At 38.4% G+C, this 17,322-nt stretch overlaps 1 protein-coding gene across 1 annotated transcript in view; it reads right to left on the bottom strand.

Moving 5' to 3' along the window:
• Window positions 1-17,322, bottom strand: part of LOC110172747 (uncharacterized) — a 47,236-nt gene that overhangs the window by 23,772 nt on the left and 6,142 nt on the right. The window contains exons 8-13 of the mRNA XM_055156796.1: window positions 15,382-15,502; window positions 14,076-14,216; window positions 13,906-13,998; window positions 12,572-12,855; window positions 9,789-10,097; window positions 8,536-8,849 (exon numbers count right to left, since the gene is read on the bottom strand). Coding sequence (XP_055012771.1) covers window positions 8,536-8,849; window positions 9,789-10,097; window positions 12,572-12,855; window positions 13,906-13,998; window positions 14,076-14,216; window positions 15,382-15,502 — 1,262 coding nt within the window. The remainder of the gene's footprint in view (window positions 1-8,535; window positions 8,850-9,788; window positions 10,098-12,571; window positions 12,856-13,905; window positions 13,999-14,075; window positions 14,217-15,381; window positions 15,503-17,322) is intronic.

Here is a 17,322-nt window from a genome sequence, read left to right as displayed (position 1 = left end):
TCTGCACTCTCCTATTTTAAGTTTTCTGTGACGTCGAAAAAATTTTTAACAGTTTTTTTTTTTTTTATCTGACCACAAAAGAGAGACAAAACACAGAATAAACAATAAATATCCAGTGATTACAGAGGGAGTATTACGCTAAAACACACGACGTCTTTAAATCAGCTTTTATTGTTTTGAAAATCGCTGTATTCAACCAAAACAAGGATTTAAAATGTAAAGTTGAGTTCAGCTTTTGTGTCTCGAGAGCCTCTTCCTGTGCAGAGTCACTTCCCCTCAGAGTGAGATCACGATCACAAGACACGCTAACCCACAAATGAAACTCCTGCACGTCGCAGCGGGTCTGCGGAGTCGCCGGGTTCAGTTTTGTGTCGTGTTTTTGTAGATTTATGGAGAGTTTTCGTGTGGGAGTCTGGAGGACGTAGACTAGTGTTATAACTTTTTTACAACCTCTATACCCTGTGTTATATTTTGATGAACTTTTGCTTGTAATGAAATAGTCAGGGAGCCAAAGTCTCAAAAGCTCTAGAAAATGGGTTGAACCTGACATCGCCTGCCATACTTTTTATTTGTGTTTTTTTTTTTTTTTGTTAACTGTGACCCTGAGGACCAATAATCGGAGGGTCTGCTCTTCCGGAAATATCGCGGGAAAAAAAATTGTGGCCATTTTAGTGTAGGTAACCTTCATTTTGGAGTGTTGAGAAGAGCCTAACGTTCTATTGAGGTTCTGGGCCTGTTGATGGTAAAGAAATCATCACAGATCCATTGATTTTGGTTGGATTTTTATATTTTTTTCTGTGGAATGACTATACTGTTTGAAGAAAAGAATGGCATATGGCTGATGTCAAACTTGGGGGATAGTTGATTGCCAATGAGGTAAAGATGAAAATATTGGAAAAAAGTGAAAAAATGCCTTAAATTTTGGCATTAAATTGAGCCAAAATCATGTAGAAATGTGTTTTATGAATATTTTTTTCACTGAATGTTGTCACCACATGTGTTCTTTGCATCTGGAATGTATTTGTAGACAGTTTACCCAATCCACTGAGGATTTGAGGAAATTTTTCATTTTTCAAAATTTTCTATCACAAATGAAGGTTACCGACACTAAAATGGCCACAATTTTTTTTGCGATATTTCCGGAAGAGCAGACCCTCCAATTATTGGTCCTCAGGGTCACAGTTAACAAAAAAACACAAATAAAAAGTATGGCAGGCGATGTCAGGTTCAACCCATTTTTGAGACTTTGGCTCCCGGACTAAAAGGAATTGACCTTCAGTTGGTCATATTTTTGAAAAAAGTCTCCCCAGACTCAAAATGAAGTTTTTGTAAAGCAACAACCAGAATAAAACTGTTAGAAGGTTCATATCAGGGCCCGGTCAAGCAGAAGTAAACAACAAGGCCAAAAATACATCTGATATAAAAATGTATTGAACAGATACATATGTACTCTAGTTTATCAAACTGTTGACCTTTTTTCTGGACCATTTTTGGTTGTAAAGTTCCATATGTTTTAAACAGACCATGAATGAAACATGGAACAAACATTATTCCCAAATTTCAAAGACCCAAAAATCATGTAAATAAATGGATTGTATTTCATCATATCTTGTGTTATTCCATCTTTGAACTGTTGATGAAGGGACAGGATTAAAAAAAAAAAAATTTAATGTATTTAAAATGATAAAAATTAGCTTGGAAGGACTGACATATTTTATCCTGGTTTTAGCCCTAGTTTAGCCCAAAATGTGAAAACAGGAAAATCCCTCTGTGTAATCCACTTATTTCAACAAAGTAACTGTAATCTAATTACCACTCACTGAAACAGTAACTGTAACTGAATACAGTTACTCATCATTTGTACTCTGATTACATAACTCCAGTACATGTAATCTGTTACTCCCCAACACTGGATTAAATATGAAGAAATAAAGGTGTATTTTATAGAAATAGTTTCTTTCATTTTGAAGTAATATTAAAGTTTTCAGAAGAAAAAAGTGACAAATGATGTAAAATCCTGCACCTTCTACTTGTTTGTAACAATTTTCCCTGTTACTTCCGTTCCCTCCGTTACCATGACCTTTCTTAATAAAAAATCTCATGAGTCAAAAAGTCAGAGGTTTTTCAACCTAATCTTGTACCATATGGTAGAAAACTATATATGAAGCAAATATTCAAACCAGTTTGTTAAGGATATGTAAGTGAGAACCAAGAGTTATCACTGTTTGGATTTATTGACCAAAAAGTGCTGCATATTTCATTCCCTCCGTTACCGACATGAGTTTTAAATTTTTTGTCTTGAACTTGAAAGAATCTCACAGGTTTAACTTGACCCTGTTGGAGTGTAACTCTTTCCTACATTCTGATACTTTACTTATTTCAATAGTCCCTCTAGTTTCTGAATAAGAGACATTTGAATGTCAAAAATCTGACCCTGTTTCCCTCCGTTAACACTTGACCGAACCCTTATAAAGTAGGGCTGGGCAAAAATTTAAAAAATGTATCACGATTAATCGCATGAGTTTGAGCGATTAATCACAATTATCTTTTGGACGCATGTGCACTCAACTTTATGTTGCGTTTACATGCCACAGTATCCCGGTTACTATCAGATTAAACCAGCTACAGTATCCCGGTTTCTAATAACCGCGACACTGAAACCGGGACACTGCGTTTACATGCACCATGAAGAAACCGGGATACTCAAAAAACCCGATCATAACCAGGATACTGATGTGCTGTAAACACACTCAATGGAATACATATTAAACCCAATCAAATCCACTTTATTTATATTGCACATGTTATAAAGATGACAGTTTCTAAAGTGCTGCGCAGACAAATGAATAAATAATAATACATTAAATCATATTTAAATACAATAAACAATAAATAAAATCAAACAAATAAATTAAAGACACATTGGCCCACACAACTCACGCGGTGTTAAAAGCCAGAGAGTAAACGTGGGTCTTAAGACGAGACTTAAACCCTGCACTGTGGGGGCTGTTCGATCGTGGAGCGGCAGATCGTTCCAGAGCTTAGAGCCGACCACAGAGAGAAGGTCCTGCCCCCCCTCCCCTGGTTTTAAGTCTCGTCTTAGGCGCCGAGAGCTGGAGCTGGGCCTGGATGAGGTCCGAGACGTGTTGTGGGGCCAGTCCGTTCAAGGCTTTAAAAACAAACAATCAAATCTTCAAATCAATTCTAAATCAAACAGGAAGCCAGTGCAAAGACACAACAATTGATGTGATATGTTCTTGTTTTTTGTGCAATTTACTACTATTAATCCAGTTTGGAGGAATGTGAGCCTGATTTGTTCTTTCCATTCCTGTCCCAGAATTTATAGAAAATCAGTTTATTTAAAAACCGTGTAATATATGACATCAAATAAGCAGCAATACATATTTTTATGAGCAATGGTGTAAACAGGCAGTCTCACAAGAAAAGTATAATACAATTTACTTCACAATGTCAGAAAGCTTAGCGTCTTAGGCTACATTCAGACTGCAGGGTTTAACGCTCAATTCCGATTTTTTTGTGAAATCCGATGTTTTTTCGAGGTCGTTCACATTTCCAGTTAAATGTGACTTGTATGTGACTCCAGTGTGAACATTAAACAGTCCAAAAGTGTCCCACATGTGACACTGGAGACACGACGACGTCAACCGCAGCGAGCGTCTCTGTGTTTACAGAAGTTGTCCAAACATGGACGCAGCATCGAGCACCTGGAGATTTTAAAGTTTAAAGTTTAAGGAGGAGATTGAGAAGGAGAAGGACGAGGTTTTTGGTCGTGGTGTTTTGTGGGACAGAACGTTGAAAGGAACGTGTGGATGTGGAGACGGAGCCAAGAGTGGTGAGTGGTCAGTGTTGGGGAGTAACAGATTACATGTACCAGAGTTACGTAATCAGAGTAGAAATGATGAGTAACTGTATTCAGTTACAGTTACTGTTTCAGTGAGTGGTAATTGGATTACAGTTACTTTGTTGAAATAAATGGATTACACAGAAGTATTTTCCTGTTTTCACATTTTGGGCTATATTCCCCCCTTTTTTATTTTATTTTATTTTTTTTTTCCGGTGATTCCACTGATTGCTGGACACTAACCAAAAACCAGGTCTAAACTAGGACTAAACCAGGACTAAACCAGGATTTAACCGGTCTAAACCAGGTCTAACCCGGCCCAAACAAACCAGGACTAAACCCAGGTCCAAACTAGGACTAAACCAGGATTTAACCGGTCTAAACCAGGTCTAAACCCAGGCCCAAACCAGGTCTAAACCAGGACTAAACCAGGTCAAAACTAGGATTAAACCAGGACTAAACCAGGTCTAAACCAGGTCCAAACCAGGTCCAAACCAGATCTAAACCAGGACTAAAGAAGGTCTAAACGAGGACTAAACCAGGACTAAATCCTGCTGCTGTGGACGTGTTTCTTCATCTTCTATCAATAATATTTTTAATTTGGTTCAGTAAAGTTTGGGCTTTTTATTTTCTTTTAGCAGATAAAACTTCTTATGTGAAGATTTCCTCGTCTTTGTTTCTCTACAGCAAATCAAGTAATCCAAAGTATTCAGATTACATTACTCACTTTAAGTAATTTAATGGATTACGTTACAAACTACATTTTGGTGTGTGTAATCTGTAATCTGTAGGAGATTACATTTTAAAAGTAAACTTCCCAACACTGTGAGTGGAGATGTGCTTCACTTCAGTCACACAGAGTTCATTAACAATTTTCTCCTACTTCAGCGCAGAATAGTGACGTTTGTGTCTTGTTGATAACGTGTAGGTGGATGAATGCACTTTGTCCGTTCACACTGAAGTCACATGTTAAAGATCAGATATGTATCAGTTTCAGGAGCACATATCCAAGTGTCCTGGGTCACGTTTGAAAAAATCGGATCTGTGTGGTTCAGACTGACATTAAAAGATCAGATACAGGAACATAGAGACAAAAAATCGTATTTGGGTCACTTCAGGTGCAGTCTGAACGCAGCCTTAGTCTTAGTTGGACACTTGAATCCCAAGAAAACTGATGATGAAACAGAGAAGAAACTGAACAAGCTTCTGAGACAAAGAAGGTGATGAGTTGGGACTTGTAGGTTTTTGTGTTGTAGTTGTAGGTTTTTGTGTGGTAGTAGTTGCCTGTGTAGTTGTAGGTTTTTTGTGTGTAGTAGTTGCCTGAGTAGTTGTAGTTGTTTTTGTGTTGTAGTTGTAGTTGTAGTTGCCTGTGTAGTTGTAGTTGTAGGTTTTGTGTGTAGTTGTAGTTTTGTGTAGTTGTGTAGTTGTGCCTGTGTAGTTGTAGTTGTAGGTTTTTGTGTGGTAGTAGTTAGTTTGTGTAGTTGTTGTGTAGTGTAGTTGTAGTTGTTTTTGTGTGTAGTAGTAGTAGTTGCCTGTGTAGTTGTAGTTGTAAGAGTTGTTTTGTGTGTAGTTGTTTTTGTAGTTGTAGTTTTTGTGTTGTAGTTTAGTAGTGTTGTAGCTGTTTTGTGTTGTAGTTGTAGTTGTAGTAGTTTGTTTTTTGTGTAGTAGTTTTGTGTAGTTGTAGGTTTTTGTGTTGTAGTTGTAGGTTTTTGTGTGTGTAGTAGTTGTTTGTGTGTGTAGTTGTAGTTGTAGGTTTTTGTGTAGTTGTAGTTTTTGTAGTTTGTTTTTTGTGTGGTAGTTGTAGTTGTAGTTGTAGTAGTTTTTGTGTGTAGTTGTAGTTGTAGGTTTTTTGTGTTGTAGTAGTTGTGTAGTTGTAGTTTTTGTTGTAGTTAGTAGTTGTGTGTAGTGTTAGTTGTTTTGTAGTTTTGTAGTGTTTTTTGTTGTGGTGTTTGTTTTTTTGTGTGGTAGTAGTTGCCTGTGTAGTTGTAGTTGTAGGTTGTAGGTTTTTGTTGTAGTGTAGGTAGTTGTAGGTTTTTGTGTGTAGTGTTTTTGTGTTGTAGTAGTTTTGTAGTTGTAGGTTTTTGTGTGTAGTAGTTGTGTGAGTTGTAGGTTTTGTGTGGTAGTTGTAGTTGCCTGTGTAGTTGTAGTGTGTGTGTTGTAGTTTGTGTTTTTGTGTTTGTAGTTTTTTGTAGGTTTTTGTGTGTAGTTTGTGTGTAAGTAGTGTTGGTAGTTTGTAGGTTTGTTTGTGTGTAGTAGTAGTAGTTGCCTGTGTAGTTGTAGTTGTAGGTTTTTGTGTTTGTAGGTTTTTGTGTTGTAGTTTTGTGTTGTAGTTTGTAGTTGTAGTTTTTTTTGTGTGTGGTAGTAGTTGCCTGTGTAGTTGTAGTTGTAGTTTTGTGTGTAGTTGTAGTTGTAGTTGTAGTTGTAGGTTTTTGTGTTGTAGTTGTAGGTTGTAGGTTTTTGTGTGGTAGTAGTTGCCTGTGTAGTTGTAGTTGTAGTTGTAGGTTTTTGTGTGTTGTTTTTGTAGTTGTTTGTAGTTGTTTTTGGTGTTGTTGTAGTTGTTTGTAGTTGTTTTTGTAGTGTGTTGTAGTAGTTGCCTGTGTAGTTGTAGTTGTAGGTTTTTGTGTGGTAGTTGTAGTTTTTTGTGTTGTAGTTGTAGGTTTTTGTGTTGTAGTAGTAGTTGCCTGTGTAGTTGTAGTTGTAGGTTTTGTGTGTAGTTGTAGTTTTGTAGTAGTTGTTTTGTGTTTTGTAGTTTGTAGTTGTTTTTTGTGTTGTAGTAGTTTGCCTGTGTAGTTGTAGGTTTTTGTGTGGTAGTAGTTGCCTGTGTAGTTGTAGTTGTAGTTGTAGGTTTTTGTGTGGTAGTAGTTGTTGTAGTTGTAGTTGTAGGTTTTTGTGTGTTGTAGGTAGTAGTTGCCTGTGTAGTTGTAGTTTTTGTAGTTGTTTTGTGTTGTAGTTGTAGGTTTTTGTGTTGTAGTAGTTGTAGGTTTTTGTGTTGTAGTTGTAGTTGTAGTTGTAGTTTTGTTTTTTTTGTGTGGTAGTTGTAGGTTTTTGTGTGTTGTAGTTGTAGTTGTGTTTTTGTGTGTAGTAGTTGCCTGTGTAGTTGTAGTTGTAGGTTTTTGTTTGTAGTTGTGTTTGTGTAGTAGTTGCCTGTGTAGTTGTAGTTGTAGGTTTTTTTGTGTTGTAGTAGTAGTTGCCTGTGTAGTAGTTGTAGGTTGTAGGTTTTTGTGTTGTAGTTGTAGTTTTTGTAGTGTTTTTGTGTTGTGTAGTTGTAGTTGTTTTTGTGTGGTAGTAGTTGTGTAGTTGTAGGTTGTGTGTAGTAGTTGTAGTGTTTTTTGTGTTGTAGTTGTAGTTGTTTTTTGTGTGTAGTAGTTTAGTTGCCTGTGTAGTTGTAGTTGTAGGTTTTTGTGTTGTAGTTGTAGTTTTTGTGTAGTTGTTAGCTGTGTAGTTGTAGTAGTTGTAGGTTTTTGTGTGGTAGTAGTTGCCTGTGTAGTTGTAGTTGTAGTAGTTTGTGTGTGTAGTGTAGTTGTGTTGTAGTTGTTTTTGTAGTGTTGTAGTTGTAGTTAGTTTTTGTGTGTTAGTAGTTGTAGTTTCCTGTTGTTGTAGTTGTAGTTGTAGTTGTTTTTGTGTTGTAGTTGTTTTTAGTTGTAGGTTTTTGTGTGGTAGTTGTAGTTGTTTGTGTAGTTGTAGGTTTTTGTGTAGTTGTAGGTTTTGTGTTGTAGTAGTTGTAGTTTTTGTGTCCTGTGTAGTTGTAGTTGTAGTTTTTGTAGGTTTTTGTGTGGTAGTAGTTGCCTGTGTAGTTGTAGTTGTAGGTTTTAGTAGTTTTTGTGTGGTAGTAGTTGCCTGTGTAGTTGTAGTTGTAGTTTTTGTAGGTTTTTGTGTTTGTAGTTTTTGTTAGGTTTTTGTGTGTAGTAGTAGTTGTAGGTTTTTGTGTTGTAGTTGTAGTTGTTTTTGTGTAGTAGTAGTTGTAGTTGTAGTTTGTTTTTGTGTGGTAGTTGTAGTTTGTTGTTTGTAGTTGTGGTAGTAGTTGCCTGTGTAGTTGTAGTTTTGTAGTTGTTTTTTGTGTGGTAGTAGTTGCTGTGCCTGTAGTAGTTGTAGGTTTTTGTGTTAGTTGTAGTTTTTGTGTTGTGTAGTAGTAGTAGTTGCCTGTGTAGTTGTAGTTTTTGTGTAGTTAGTTGTTGTAGTTGTAGTTTTTGTAGTTGTAGTTTTGTAGTTGTAGTTGTTTTGTGTTGTAGTTGTAGTTGTTGTTGCTTCTGTGTAGTTGTAGTTGTAGTTGTTTTTTTGTAGTGTAGTTGTGTGTAGTAGTTGTAGTTGTTTTTTGTAGTTGTAGTTTGTAGTTGTTTTTTGTAGTTGTAGTTTGTAGTTGTAGTTTTTGTAGGTTTGTGTGTAGTAGTTTTTAGTGTAGTTGTAGGTTTTTGTAGTTGTTTTTTGTGTTGTTAGTTGTAGTTGTAGTTTTTGTGTGTTGTAGTTGCCTGTGTAGTTGTAGTTGTAGGTTTTTGTGTGGTAGTAGTAGTTGTAGGTTTTTGTGTTGTAGTAGTTGTAGTTAGTGTTTTTGTGTGTTGTGTAGTAGTTGCCTGTGTAGTTGTAGTTGTAGTTTTTGTAGTTGTTAGTTTTTTGTGTGTGTAGGAGTTGCCTGTGTAGTTGTCGTTGCAGGCCTTGTTGTCTTTGTTGTTGGTTGCGTAGTCGTTGATAGGGTAGGAGAAGCCGTTGTGGTCGCGGTACTCGTTGAAGCATTGTACGTAAACCTCCCAACATTGCCCACACCATCCACCGCCACTATTTCAACCGTAGGACTGCAGCAGGAGTCGTTATAGGACACCACAGTTTCGTTTCCAGAGGTTTCCCATGTCCTACTGCCTCCTCGTTCATAAATAGTCTCGATACGTGTGTTGTCGGTCACTCGAACTGAGTACTGGCAGACGGAACTGTTGACGTCGGGGCAATGCGGTCGAGGAGACAGCAGCTCGAACTCAGGAGCCTGAATGTCCGTCACCTAAGACAAGAATTGAGAGAAGAACTAAATGAAACCTTGGATTACATTCATACCATGCTCCATACAGGCTTTTTGATGTGTTGTGGCTTTTGATGTGTTGTGGCATTGGTGTTTGTGTTGTGGCTCTTCTTGGTGTGTTGTGGCTTTTTGATGTGTTGTGTCATTTGCGTTTGTGTTGTGGCTTTTTAATGTGTTGTGGCTTTTTGATGTGTTGTGGCTTTTTAATGTTTTGTGTTTTTTTATGTGTTGTGGCTTTGGCGTTTGTGTTGTGGCTCTTTTTGGTGTGTTGTGGATTTTTGTTGTGTTGTGGCATTTTGCGTTGTGTGTGGCTTTTTGTGTGTGTTGTGGCTTTTTGATGTGTTTGTGGCTTCTTGATGTGTTGTGGCTTTTTGATGTGTTGTGGCTTCTTCGTGTGTTGTGGCTTTTTGATGTGTTGTGGCTTTTTTTAATGTGTTGTGGCTTTTTGACGTGTTGTGGCTTTTTGATGTGTTGTGGCATTGGCGTTTGTGTTGTGACTCTTCTTGGTGTGTTGTGGCTTTTTGATGTGTTGTGGCTTCTTGATGTGTTGTGGCTTTTTGATGTGTTGTGGCATTGGTGTTTGTGTTGTGACTCTTCTTGGTGTGTTGTGGCTTTTTGATGTGTTGTGGCTTCTTGATGTGTTGTGGCTTTTTAATGTGTTGTGGCTTTTTAATGTGTTGTGGCATTGGCGTTTGTGTTGTGGCTCTTCTTGGTGTGTTGTGGCTTTTTAATGTGTTGTGGCATTGGCGTTTGTGTTGTGGCTTTTTTTTTTTTTTTTTTGGTGTGTCGTGGCTTTTTTTTGGTCGTGTCGTCGCATTTGTATTTGTTGCGGCGTTTGCGTTTGTTGGACATTATGCAGCTAACAAACTAATGACACTTAATTTCTACCAAAAAAAGACACAAAGGTATGAAGTCATTTACATTTTTGTTGGCGGTAAAAGTCGTCACCGCGTAGTTGTAGCCCACGGCACCGGGAGCTTCAGCCATCACAGTGAGCGTAACCTCAGTAGCAAACTCTGTGCTGTTGGGAAATATTATTGTTTGAACCATGAAACTGGCGCTGCTATTTTTTAACACCTTGACGGTAGCCGGGGAAATGGTCTCGAAGTTTCTGGTATTTGTTGCTCTGATGGTGAATTCGTCTTCGTTTTCCCCTTCTGTTCGATAGTTTGAAATGGTGATATTTACGTCTTGAGTTATGTCTGGTTTACTCACGGTCTCCAGTATACTCTATAAAGAAAGAAGAGAAGATTTACGTTCATTGTAGTTCTAAATTATGGTTCAATGGCTTTATTATTACTATGCTGCAAAGGAATAAGTGTGCATTGAGTGACAGTAGTCAAGTGTATTAACTCTTTCCCCCCTGGACGCCGACTAGGAACAACCCAGACATATGTTACTAGTTCTGCCCATAGAGCATAAGTGCATAAAAGAAAACAGACCACCACGAGTGATTATAAATTATTTTTACACTCATGAACTTAATTGTAACACAGACATATTTGTATCTCTGGAAACCTCAGACTCTTCATTTCTGGATGTTTAAATGTGATTCAACTCATTTACAGGTTTATAACAGCTCACTGAAAATGAGAGTTTACCTGGTCAGGTGCAAAATCGAAAACAAAAAAACTACATTCCGCATCTAATCCATGTGTCATTCGTTCATTTGTTTTTCAATATAAAACCAAAAATAAGAAAACAAAAAAAACAACTGTTTTCTTCATTATTTGTCTCCAAAACCAAAATAAAAAAACAGATAACGATTCGTTTTTTCAGTTTTCGATTTTGTGTTTAAATGAAGAATGGAAAAAACGGATAACGGCCGTTTCCTGTTTACGTGACTTCAGTGACTGAGATGCCGAACTTTTACACCACGTACGGACTGAACCAGGACTGATCCAGGTCTGAGACCAGACCAGGACCAGACCAAAACTGAGAACAAGACCAGTGGTCCGAGTGGTTCCGTGTCATCGTCTGTGTGCTGGTTCCGTGTGGGGAAAGTGAGAATGTTCTGTGGACTACAGGTCCGGACGAGCTGCTCCAGTCCTCCACACTCAAGAACCACGACTGGTTCCGAGGTGGTGCAAAAGACACTGACTTTTCACACCAATGAAAACAAACCAAACTAAGAGTTTTTGGTTTCAAATGGACCAGACCGGCACCAGACCGGGACCAGACCGGAGGCTCAGAACCCACGGCAGGGCCGGAGCTCGAAGCTGAGGCTCAGACCCTGTGGAGGCTCAGAGTCAAAGCTCGGAGTCCGCCCTGGTCCTGCCCTGGTCCCGCCCTGGTCCCGCTCTGGTCCCGGTCTGTCCCGGTCTCAGTCCCACTCTGGTCCCGGTGTAAAGGTTTCAAACTACCCCCGGTTTCAAAGTACTGGGGGGTAGCTTGAAGCTGGTTTGTAATTACCCCCCGGTAATTTGAAAACGGTTTCAAGCTACCCCCCTTAACCCTAACCCCCTAAAACTGGTTTCAATTACCGGGGTAATTTTTGAAGGGGGTAGTTTGAAAACGCTACACCGGTCTGGACAGTCCGGTTCAGTCCGTACGTGGTGCAAAAGTTCGGCATCTCAGTCACTGAAGTCACGTCAACGGGAAACGGTCGTTATCCGTTTTTTTCCATTCTTCATTTAAACACAAAATCGAAAACTGAAAAAACAAATCATTATCTGTTTTTTTAATTTTGGTTTTGGAGACAAATAATGAAGAAAACTGTTGTTTTTTCGTTTTCTTATTTTTGGTTTTATATTGAAAAACGAATGAACGAATGATACACGGATTCCATCTGATATCTGCATGTTCTGAGTACTGTATTCATAAAAAAAAATAAAAATATACTTTGTCAAAGTATTTAAACAGATTTCATATCACCAGATACAGTAAAGCCAAGTGTGCACCTGTTTTTTACCTGTTGTTCACCTGTGTGGACCTCATTCATTTTTTCCATTTAATTTATTCAACTCATTTAACTTATTATAATATAATAATATAATAATAAAACTCTTCCCTGTCAGTGTGTGTCCAGTATTTGTCATCTTTGTTACTTTCTCGTGTGCAGAGCTCCACATAAACGTTTGTTTCTGTAGTGATTCTGTTACATCGCATCTTGGAAAAAAAGACTGAAATATTTTAAAGGACTCGTCTGAGAAACATCCAGATTTCAGGGCAGTTTTGGTTCATAATCGAGTATAAAGCTCAGATAGTTTGTTTGGACATCGCAGGACTCCACACAGACGCATCAGCGACATTCTCATCTTCGTAAGTTTCACTCTCTGAAAGTCCGTCGCTGTCGCTGTTTTCCACTTTATAATCAACTTCATCATCACTTTTGAAATCTATAAAAGTCACTTTCTCTAAACTTATCCATAAAATACATCCACTCCTCATTATTTCTATTACTGTGCGCCGCGATCTTTCCATTGCTCCTGTTTCGTGTTGTGTTTTTTCCAGAAGCTACAATCGTCACTACTTTGATTAACTTCGGAAAAAATCGGCGAAAACATGTCCTTGAATCCTGTTGGTCAGTCTGGTGTGGGTTGTAGTGGCCCCGACCTGTCACAGTCTCTGTTTACATGTGAAAAACCGAGTAGTTTCTAATGGTCGTCAAATCTTTACTGAAACAGCAGAGGAGTCAAAAGTCGTCATTAAGGAAACAAGGAGGGTCGTCAAATGTCGTCTTCAAAAGAGTTAAGTGTACTCACGGCGGTAATGCTGACAAATGAGCCTTTGGTGTTGACGTTTGATTGCCGTTGGTAAATCTCCGGTGTGGATCTGGTCGGTCTCGAGCTGGAGTCTCTCTGCAGCTCCACCAGAACAGTAAACTCCTCAGATGGGATTTCGTCAAAATCAACTAAGTATTCGTTATTTTCCTGTCCGGTAATGTTGCCTTTCAACCGTCCAGACCCAGACGACTTGACGAGATACACGTCTGTCAGCTTTGTTGTGTCGCTCCCAAAGAGCACCACCATCAAAGTACCAGGGAGCACTGTAGGAAAAGCAGTATGTTTGAGTGTGTGTACAATTAAACTCTTCTTATAATAAATCAATTCATCATCACAAATTATTAGTGCATATTTAGTACACAGTGTAACAGTCTTATAACCCCAAACCTAAATTGGGGTCTGGGCAAGTGGTAACGGAGGGAAACAGGGTCAGATTTTTGACATTCAAATGTCTCTTATTCAGAAACTAGAGGAACTATTGAAATAAGTAAAAGTATCAGAATGTAGGAAAGAGTTACACTCCAACAGGGTCAAGTTAAACCTGTGATATTCTTTCAAGTTCAAGACAAAAAATTTAAAAACTCATGTCGGTAACGGAGGGAATGAAATATGCAGCACTTTTTGGTCAATAAATCCAAACAGTGATAACTCTTGGTTCTCACTTCCATATCCTTAACAAACTGGTTTGAATATTTGCTTCATATAGTTTTCTACCATATGGTACAAGATTAGGTTGAAAAACCTCTGACTTTTTGACTCATGAGATTTTTTTTATTAAGAAAGGTCATGGTAACGGAGGGAAAAGTAACGGAGGGAAAATTGTACAAACAAGTAGAAGGTGCATGATTTTACATCATTTGTTTATTTTTTTCTTCTGAAAACTTTAATATTACTTCAAAATGAAAGGAAACTATTTCTATAAAATATGTCAGTTCTTCCAAGCAAATTTTTATCATTTTAAATACATTTAAAAAAAAATCATGTACCTTGATCAACAGTTCAAAGATGGAATAACACAAAGATATGATGAAATACATCAATTTATTTACATGATTTTTGGGTCTTTGAAATTTGGGAAATAATGTTTGTTCCATGTTTCATACATGGTCTGTTTAAAACGGATGGAACTTTAGAACCAAAAGTGGTACAGAAAAAAGGTCAACAGTTTGATAAACTAGAGTACATATGTATCTGTTCAATACAGTTTTATATCAGATACTTTAACTTGAAGTTTTAGCCTTGTTGTTTACTTCTGCTTGACTGGGCTCACTGATTTTGTTGCTATTTTTGATCAAATTAGTATTAATACTTACTTGCTGCAGGCTTATTGGTGTTGACGACAAAACCATCGGAGCGTACTTGTGATGGCTTCATGAATCTGAAGAAGAAGCCATCTGAACTTTGAGCTTAAATGGAAAGAAAAGTAAACAACACAATCAAAATACATTTTGTAAAATATCCCCAAAGTCAATAAAAGTCTCACCCATGATGTTTAAGGTGTAAGGGGCTGAGGAGGTGATCCTTATTTCCCACAGCCCCTCTTCAGTGCTCAGCTTTAACTCCAGAAGGTTTCCCGCCTGTGTTGATGTGGCCAGTGGTCCGTCTAATGTCTCCTGATGAGTTCCTGTAATACGTCCATGATTCATTCATCCAGGTCATTCAACACAGAATAAGTGTAGCAAACAATACGCCTAACAAACTGTGATACTGTCTACACCGCACAATAACCCATGAATCCAACCTCCCTGAGCAACACCAGGTCTAAACCAGGTCTAAACCAGGTCTAAACCAGGACTAAACCAGGTCTAAACCAGGTCTAAACCAGGACTAAACCAGGTCTAAACCAGGACTAAACCAGGTCTAAAACCAGGACTAAACCAGGTCTAAACCAGGTCTAAACCAGGACTAAACCACTAGGTCTAAAACCAGGTCTAAACCAGGACTAAACCAGTAAAACCCGGACTAAAACCAGGTCTAAACCAGGTCTAAACCAGGTCTAAACCAGGTCTAAACCAACTAAACCAGGTCTAAAACCAGGACTAAAACCAGGTCTAAAACCAGGTCTAAACCAGGTCTAAAACCAGGTCTAAAACAGGACTAAACCAGGACTAAAACCAGGTCTAAAACCAGGTCTAAACCAGGTCTAAACCAGGTCTAAACCAGGTCTAAACCAGGACTAAAACAGGTCTAAAAACCAGGTCTAAACCAGGTCTAAACCAGGACTAAACCAGGTCTAAACCAGGACTAAAACAGGTCTAAAACCAGGACTAAAACCCGGACTAAAACAGGTCTAAAAACAGGCCTAAAACCAGGTCTAAAACCAGGACTAAAACAGGTCTAAAACCAGGACTAAAACCAGGTCTAAAACCAGGTCTAAAACCAGGTCTAAAACAGGTCTAAAACCAGGTCTAAAAACAGGTCTAAAACCAGGTCTAAAACCAGGTCTAAAACCAGGTCTAAACCAGGTCTAAAACCAGGTCTAAAACCAGGTCTAAACCAGGACTAAAACAGGTCTAAACCAGGTCTAAAACAGGTCTAAAACCAGGTCTAAACCAGGTCTAAATCCAGGACTAAATCGGGACTAAAACCAGGTCTAAACCAGAAACATTTTATGTGAAGATTTCCTCGTCTTTGTTTCTCTACAGCAAATCAAGTAATCCAAAGTAATCAGATTACATGACTCCCTTACATTTTGGTGTGTGTAATCTGTAATCTGTAATCTGTAGGGGATTACATTTTAAAAGTAAACTTCCCAACACTGATCAGGTGAAATAAAAAGAGTCTTGTACTCACCACACACTGTTTTCTTTCGATCAGTGTGAGGATTGAGTTTTTCTCCGTCTTGTCTTTCGCCGTTGCGTCGGTGAAAACGTAAACCTCCGATCCAGAAGGAAGCGCGGCGAGCGCGAGCTGCAGCAGAGCACGTTTACACCGGGATTTTATCATTTACACGTCATTTTAAAACTGGAATGTGTTGTTTAAGTGATTTAAGTGATTCGTTACATTAAAATATGACGTGTTTAAAATGTAAAACGTGACACGAATATTACAGAACTTTAATTTACTGTCGACAAAAGAACTGAGAAGATGATGAACCAGGACTAAACCAGAACTGAACTAAACCAGGACTAAACCAACCAGGACTAAACCAGGACTGAACCAGGACTAACCAGAACTGAACCAGGACTAAACCAGAACTGAACCAGGACTAAACCAGGACTAAACCAGGACTACCAGGACTAAACCAGAACTGAACCAGGACTAAACCAGAACCAGGACTGAAACCAGGACTAAACCAGAACTGAACCAGGACTAAACCAGGAACCAGGACTAAACCAGGACTAAACCAGGACTAAACCAGAACTAAACCAGGACTAAACCAGGACTAAACCAGAACTGAAACCAGGACTAAACCAGGTCTAAACCAGGACTAAACCAGGACTAAACTTGGTCTAAACCAGGACTAAACCAGGACTAAACTAGGACTAAACCAGGACTAAACCAGGACTAACTAGGACTAAAACCAGGACTGAACCAGGACTAAAGGACTAAAACCAGGACTAAACCAGGGCTAAACCAGGTCTAAACCAGGACTAAACCTAAACCAGGACTAAAGGACTAAACCAGGTCTAAACCAGGACTAAACCAGGACTGAACTAGGTCTAAACCAGGACTAAACCAGGACTGAACTAGGACTAAACCAGGACTGAACCAAGGACTGAACTAGGACTAAACCAGGACTAAAACCAGGGCTAAACCAGGTCTAAACCAGGACTAAACTAGGACTAAACCAGGACTAAACCAGGTCTAAACCAGGACTAAACCAGGTCTAAACCAGGACTAAACCAGGACTAAACCAGGTCTAAACCAGGACTAAACCAGGACTGAACCAGGACTAAACCAGGACTAAACCAGGACTAAACCAGAACTGAACCAGGACCAAACTAAGAAGAAAAACGAAAAACCCACCACTTCAATCCAGGTTAAAAATGCATTGGGTCCAGTCAAGTGGTAACGGAGGGAAAATTGTTCAAACAAGTAGAAGGTGCAGGATTTTACATCATTTGTCACTTTTTTCTTCCAAATACTTTAATATTACTTCAAAATGAAAGGAAACTATTTCTATAAAATATGTCAGTCCTTCCAAGAACATTTTTATCATTTTAAATACATTTTTTTTGAAAAATCCTGTCCCTTCATCAACAGTTCAAAGATGGAATAACACAAGATATGATGAAATACATCCATTTATTTACATGATTTTTGGGTCTTTGAAATTTGGGAAATAATTTTTTGTTCCATGTTTCATACATGGTCTGTTTTTAAAACAGATGGAACTTTAGAACCAAAAATGGTCCAGAAAAAAGGTCAACAGTTTGATAAACTAGAGTACATATGTATCTGTTCAATACATTTTTATATCAGATGAATTAAAGGGATAGTTCAGGTTTTTTGACATGAATCTGTGTGTCGTCCCAGTCAGCAGTGTGGTGCATCCACACTGAGATCCTGGACGGTTTTGGTGATGAGGAAAGTAGTTTGGCAAGTTGTCTGGGGACTGTATAATAAAGCATTTTTCTTCTCAAAACAATATGTGTTAAAAAGAGTGATGCATTTGCACCACAAAACCTCCGTCCTCTAAAAAGTCAAACCTCATAATCACTTGATGCTATTTTCTCTCCGTTCATATCACTGCGCCTGTTTCACTTTGTTTACTGCTCGGAATGTTG

This window comes from Boleophthalmus pectinirostris, unplaced genomic scaffold (assembly GCF_026225935.1).
Source record: "Boleophthalmus pectinirostris isolate CB_2022bp ecotype Guang Dong unplaced genomic scaffold, ASM2622593v1 HiC_scaffold_20, whole genome shotgun sequence".
NCBI classification, from domain to species: Eukaryota; Metazoa; Chordata; class Actinopteri; order Gobiiformes; family Gobiidae; genus Boleophthalmus; species Boleophthalmus pectinirostris.
This window is presented reverse-complemented; position numbering and strand designations above follow the sequence as displayed.